Raw genomic sequence first — 7,159 nt, forward strand, 5'->3', positions numbered from 1 at the left:
TTTTGTCATATTGTTATAAATATTTTCTTACTTTTGGTTACATGTTTTTAAACTTTGTTTACATAGATATAATTAATATTTAACCTTTACTTGCAAACTAAGTTCTAAGATTTTCCATTTAAACTCCTGTTATGTAATGCTTTGTTTAGAACAAATTTAATATACTAGTCTCCTGGTGGATACTATAATATCAAATGAGTTTTATGAATTTGTTATTTCCCAAATTTATTTGCATAAACGAGCCTTTTCTAAGTTGGTTTTGTTTTTAAAGTATATTTTGTATGCTTTTTAGAAAAAATAATAGTTACTTTATAAATGGTTACTCTAAGGAATTACAGTGGTAAAGTACTTTTTGGTGTATTTTTTAATTTGCTTCTTGCCTTTTATTGACGTACTCTGTTCTATTATAACCTAAAGAAAATGAGCAACATTAAGCATGCTAGAATTTATATTTTTCTTCTTCTAGGGTTGGTGCATTCATATTTGATCTCTCTTTTTTTAATGCATACAAACTAGATGACCTTCAGGGATCAAGTTGTAAAGATATATTTGTCACTCAGGAAATTGAAAAATATATTAAGATATTTTAAGGTGAAAACTTTTTACCACATACTTCATATATTTGAGAAACTAATGCCTACCTGAGAGAAATTTACTGTGTCCTCTCATTGTGGTAATTCAGGCAATCAGTGTGTTTTGTCTGTATTGAAAGGGATGCTTTTCATCGTAGGGAAGACCCCTGTTGGCAAAATCATGAAGCATTTAGTGGCTTACCAAAAGCTTAGCGGTTTGAGCCCATTGACTTTTCTGTAGGAAAAAGATTTACAACTTTGGAAACGTTATGGGGTTGCTTTACTTTGTCATATAGGAATTACACTTTCACTCATTGCCATCGAGTTAGAATTGACCCAGAGCTGATCCTCCAGCAGGTTTTCTCAGGCTGTGAATTACACAGGTAGAGCTTGCCATCTTTCCTCATCAGAGCTCTAATGGATTCAGCCAGCCAGAGACTGTGGCCTTTGCCTTAACAGCACCACCACCCTGTGCACTGTGCCACCAGAACTCCCTGACAGGACGTTGTTGTTGTCATTGTTGGTATTATATGCCAAGTCACCTGTGACATAATGAATACCTTATTTCTTGATGGCAGTGGTGTTGCTTTTAGTCATTTATAGCTTAACAGATACTCTTCATAAATCTCAAAAATGGGAGAAAAGAAGGAATGGTGTTTTAGAAACTTAATTTGCCAAATTCATGGGTATTTATGGAATTCTCCGTTCGTGGAATTAACTGAGAAATATTAGTGAAACTTTTCGAATAAGCTAATTTGTTGATCAAAACTATGTAAACTTTTGAGTTTAATTTAGCCCCCACTTGAATCATAATCATTGTTCATTATTTTATGAAATGTAATCGAAGTCTTAGATTACTCCTTTGTATGCTAAACTCAAATTTGAGAGGTAATGTGGGTATTTAGTTATCTCTGTTAGCAATTTTCAACTCTGGCAAGTAGTTTTACATTTAAATGCTTTCATTTTATCAATTGTAAATTAGGTATATTGATATAAGAAAGAAAACTACCATTCCCATTGAATTGCCTTACTCATAGTGACCCTGTGTGTCAAAGTAGATTGGTACCCAGGTTTCCAGGGGCTGGTGTTTGTAGGAATAGGTGTCTAGGCTCTCCTTCCTAAACGCCTCTGAGTGCACTCCAGCTAGCAGGCTTCTAGTTAGCATCTGACTGAGTAGACTCTTGACCACTAAGGACCTCACTAATAAGGGAGGGTGTGGAAGAAAGAGATTAGTAGGAAAGATAATTATTTCTGTTCAGTTTACTTTATATTAAAATGGTAAAGACTGTTTTCTATTTTTTCCTACTATAAAAATGTGTAATGAGTACTAACAGACTAAAATGAATGTCTGATTTTATACTTTCTATTTTGTAGTTTTGAAGTGATTAAAGTTATTCATGGCAAATTGTTGGATATGGTGGGAAAAGTTCAGTAAGTAATAATCTTCATTTTCTTAGATAAATTAATTCAAAAGATATTTGAATAGTAAAATCTGGTACTAATTTATTCTGCCTATCCCTTATATTAACAGAATACCTATTATGTTGGTGGGAAATAAGAAAGACTTACATATGGAAAGGTATGTAGCTTGTAAAGAGTTACAAAATTTTAAAAAAATTATAAAATCAAGTCTAAAATAAGCACTGTAGTTCCATTTTTAATTCTTCTTATGTCAGCAGTATTTTTTCCACTATAGCTATGTTTTCAGAAATGTGGTTATGATTATACAAAACAGAAGCACAACTAATATAAATCTCATATGCCTTAAAAGTATTTACTGTAGAAAAAAACTTGATTAAAAAATTTCTTAAGTTATTCTGTCATTTTTCATAAGCAAAATCAGAAAAGACAAACAACTCATTACTGTCAGGTCAGAAGCAACTTGTAGCTGACCTTCTAATAGGTTTTCAGAGACTGTAAATCACATGGGAGATGATTGCCCATCAGCTGGTGATGATTTAAACCATGTGCCTTTGGGTTGACAGTGCAGTTTCTTACCCACTAGGTCACCATAGCTCCCTTAAAAGACAAAATAGCGTTTATATGTTCAAGCAGGCTTTTTAGTAGTAGCAGGGGATAGAGTTACCAAGATGAAAAGAAGCAAAGGCCCTTCTCCCTGTGATGCTTAATTATTCAAAAAAGAAGTATTTGTTGGCTATATGATCTACTATCTGTGCACAACAAAATTGAACCATGGACCCTTTTGTGGTTCTGCTGGCCTTGGGTGTTTAAACTCTAGCTATAAAATAGCTGATGTCTACAAATATTGGAGGACTAGAAAACAAAATAGGATTCTTTCAATTAGAAGTGTTTTTTTGGAACGTGGATAATGTGAGAAAATGTCTGTTCTGTTCCCTGAGTCTTTAGCATGATTGAAATGCTAACTTTCTTTCCATATTTGATTATAATACTGACAACATGATTCTGCTTAAAAACAATGTTTCTGGATATAAGGCCTATAGAGTCTGACCCTCACTAACTTTGGAAGGGGGAAGATCCCTCATCTACAGCACAATGACAGTTCTGATGAAGTCAGCCACATCTAACAATTCCTGTGCCGCCTGACCCTCCCACAGCTCTCACTACTTTTCTGTGGGTTCAGTAATCCTTTGAAGTGGTCACACATAGTCCTCATGATTATGGGCTTTGTTAGGGAAGTAACAGGTTACAACTCTGATAAATACAGTCTCAATATACAATTCTTCAATCAACATCATCTCTTCTCAACCATGTTTGCAGGCACGCCTCTTCCTGACCCTTCGCCTTGTAGCCTTGACCTTTGCCATGCTCAGGGATATGTTGCAAAGCTCGTTTAGCTCCACCAGTTATGTACCAGCATTATGCTGATGACACAACCTTGCTTGCTTAAACTGAAGGAGACCTGACATGCCTGCTACAGAGGATCAAGAACTGCAGCTTTTAATATGGATTACATCTCAACATCAAGAAAACAAAGGTTCTCACCACTGGACCAGTAGGCAACATCATGTGGAGAAAAGATTGAAATTGTCAATGACTTCATCTTCTTTGACTCCACAAGCAGCACCTTTGGTACCAAAAAGATCTGGAGACATATTTCACTGGGAAAGTTTGCTGTCAGGGTCCTCTTCAAATTTTGAGAAGCAGTGATGTCAGTTTAAAGACTTAAGGTGTGCCTGATTCAGACCGTGGTCTTTTCAGTAAATTGCTATGCCTTTGAGAGCTGAACAGTGAATAAGGATGACAAGAGGAGAATTGATCCCTTTGAGCTGTGATTTTGGATGGCCAAAGGAGCAAACCAGTATGTCTTAGAGAAAGTACAGCCAGAGTGCTCCTTGGAAGCAAAGATGACAAACTTCATCCCATATATTTTGGGCATATTCTAGGAGAGGCTGTTCTTTGGCGTGAGACATGCTTGGAAATGTGGAGGGCCAGCAAAAGAGAGGGAAACCCTCAACCAGACAGACGAGTTTGGCACAGGATAGTGCAGGGTTCAGAGCTATTGATCTTAGCATCACTGTGTGTTGTACTTGATTTGATGGCAGCTGACACATAACAGCAGCATAACTCTGTGATGAAATAACAAAGCCAATGACTAGAAAAGCCATATTGAATAATTTACTGCTTCTTGAGGAAAATAATTACTGAAGTGTTTTCTGTTTGATATGGTTTAATATAATGAAGGACAAATTATCATTTCCTTTTTTTTTTCTTTAGGGTGATCAGTTATGAAGAAGGGAAGGCTTTAGCAGAATCTTGGAATGCAGCATTTTTGGAATCTTCTGCTAAAGAAAATCAGGTATATATATATTTTTTTTTACTGAAATTAACATTATTCCCACTAACTGCAGTCATACGTGTTCTCCTAAGCCAGAATTACACATCCGTTTCTCTCTCCTGCTTTATTTCTGCCCTTGTCCATTTCTAAGACCAATTTTGGGTTTTACTTTAAGAAGTTGCTCTTTGTATTTTAAAAATTCTGTCAAGATTTTTATACTTAAGTAGGTTGTAAAACACATAGAAATTAAAGGAAAGGAAATACTATTTTGTTAAATATTTTGTCATAATAATCTTAAATCATTTGGCAATAATTTTATAATCACATCTCCTCCCCTCTTTCATTAGATAAAACATTACTTTTGTGTAATGTTTCTAAGGTAGACAGTACTTAAAAACCATTCTACAGTCATTTATTACCAGTGTAAGCCCTGGAAATACTCCTGAAGAAACTTGTCCTAAGTGGTGTGTAAATTCTGCTGAAATAGAATGCACAGCTTTTTGCAAAAGGTTTAATAGCTTATTTTCCTTTTCTTCCTTTTCTTTCTCCTTCTGTTGCTTTAATTTCATTTTGTCTATAATCTCTCACTAAGGCCTATAGCATCTAACTTTGTCTCCCACCTCCATGATTCACCAGTAATACCTTTTCTTAACCATGTAACCCTAAAAATAATGTAGTATAATTCCCATTGTCAAATCTGGCTTAGCCAAAATGTCAGTGAGAGCAATCATCAAGAGTAGTGGGACTATCTTCACAAAGTTATTTCTCAGCATTGTAGTAAAATGTACTTGGGCATTACATATCTGAGTCATTGGGTATAACCAGATAAATCTACTTTAACATGTCATTTTTCCTAAGCCTTTGGATAACTCTGCTACAGTATACAAGGAAATCTGATACTTCAGTTTTACTTAATATAATTATTTGCCACTAGTGGAGGGGCGGCAAAGGAGAGGAAAACCTTTGATGAGATGGATCGATTCTGTGACTGGAGAGTGGAGATAAGTGTGTTTGAGATGGCTAGGTTGGCACAGGATAGAAGAGTGTATAAAGCTCTTGTACATAGGGTCGCTATGAGTCGCAAGCGACTCGACGGCACGTAACAACAACAACATATAATCCATGCTTCACTGAAATCAGCCACATAAACTATTCTGTCCTCTCCTGCCTTCTGGAACTGAAACACGGAATGAAGAATTTGTGCTTCATGGGCCTGAATTGATAAACTCAGATTGATCCAATTTTATGCTCCTTGCACCATTATCTAGCATCCATGATAGCCATTCCTGTACGTATTCCCCAGGACTTAGAAAAATAAAGCCATTCATTTTAAGTGTGTGTAGTGTACCCTTCCTGGGTCACAAATTTTACTTCCCCATTTAGGTTGACTAGGATTTAAGTCTAGTTACAAGTTAGACACAGGAATGTAGGTGGTGGGGATTGGTGGTATTTGGACACATTGCTCAGTGTTTTATAAGGCATTTCCCCCAGGCAGTGCCCAGACTCTGCCACAAGTGAGCTCTCAAAGACTCATTAAGGACATCTGTGTTAATCTCAGTAGATGGAGGGCATAGAGCTGGTTCAAGGGAGCGTAGTGTCTTCGTGTTCTCCAACTTCCTATTATCTGCCAATGTGTCCTCATTCCAAGCTTGAAAATCCCATTTATTCCCTCACTTTTAACTTCAGACACCGTTCTAAGTTGAGATTTCAGTAAGCCTTGTAATTCAGCCACTCTTATAAAATGTTGGGTTATAGTATTAACAGTTAGTATCTATCACCAGTTCTATCAATATTTTACAGTAAAGTCAACATGTAAAGCAGGCTACTGATTCATGTCCACAGAACTAGAAGTGATTGGTCTGATGCAGATGCCAGATCAAGCTAAGAGAAGGCTTAGCTAGACTTCTGTTGATGTTCGATACAGGCCACACTCCTGATGAAACTTTTTCTGTAGATGGACTCTTCATAGTAGATTCCATCCAGGAAATTGTTACTTGAACCTCATGAAGGTAGTGGCTGCACCATAAATGCCAAACCAGAGAAACACAGGCAGCCAAACTGATAAATACACCTTACTTCTCATGCTTAACCAGAGTACCGTGTTTTAAATTAAACAATCTTTAGCAGGGTTCAGACAATTCATTGTTAACAAAATGTACAGTATTACGAGTTGTCACCAAGTTGATGAGAATACTGTTACCAGTGAACTGTCAGATCTTTTTTTACTGGTAGTAAGCCTTCAGCTTACCTTGTACACTTTGATTAATGAGAATATACTTTTGATATCTATGTGAGATCACAGATAATAAGTGCTTCTTGTTGTTGTTGTGTACCATCAAGTCAGAACCAACCCATAGCTGACCCTGCAGTCGGTTTTCAGAGACAGTTAATCGCATGGGAGAGGATTGCCCATCTTTCTCCTGTGGAGCAGCTGGTGGATTTGAACTTCATGCCTTTGGGATTGTAGTGTAGTTTATAAATAAGGGTCACATACCAAAGGTCCTTTCTTTTCTTAAGAGTTTCTTAAGAGTTAAAGAGTTTGGCTTGTATTTTAAACTCTTTTCTGTGCATCTTTTTAATAGTTGTTGTTGTTATGTGCCGTCAAGTCGTTTTCGACTCATAGCGACCCTATGCACAACAGCCCTAAACCCTTCTCTATCCTGCGCCAACCGCACTGCCTCTGACAAACCCATCCCGATTTCCCCAGTCACCGAATCAATCCATCCCATAGAGGGTCTTCCCTTCCTGCGCTGTCCCTCCACCCTCCCAAGCATGATGTCCCTCTCCAAGGACCCATCCCTCCTGGCAACATGTCCAAAGTATGTCAGAC

At 37.0% G+C, this 7,159-nt stretch overlaps 1 protein-coding gene across 1 annotated transcript in view; it reads left to right on the forward strand.

Annotated features, from left to right (window-relative positions):
* Positions 1 to 7,159, forward strand: part of RHEB (Ras homolog enriched in brain) — a 59,961-nt gene that overhangs the window by 50,242 nt on the left and 2,560 nt on the right. The window contains exons 5-7 of the mRNA XM_006895139.1: positions 1,947 to 2,003; positions 2,104 to 2,151; positions 4,269 to 4,350. Coding sequence (XP_006895201.1) covers positions 1,947 to 2,003; positions 2,104 to 2,151; positions 4,269 to 4,350 — 187 coding nt within the window. The remainder of the gene's footprint in view (positions 1 to 1,946; positions 2,004 to 2,103; positions 2,152 to 4,268; positions 4,351 to 7,159) is intronic.

The sequence above is a fragment of the Elephantulus edwardii genome, unplaced genomic scaffold (genome assembly GCF_000299155.1).
Source record: "Elephantulus edwardii isolate Elephantulus edwardi_28Jun2011 unplaced genomic scaffold, EleEdw1.0 scaffold00161, whole genome shotgun sequence".
Taxonomy (NCBI): domain Eukaryota; kingdom Metazoa; phylum Chordata; class Mammalia; order Macroscelidea; family Macroscelididae; genus Elephantulus; species Elephantulus edwardii.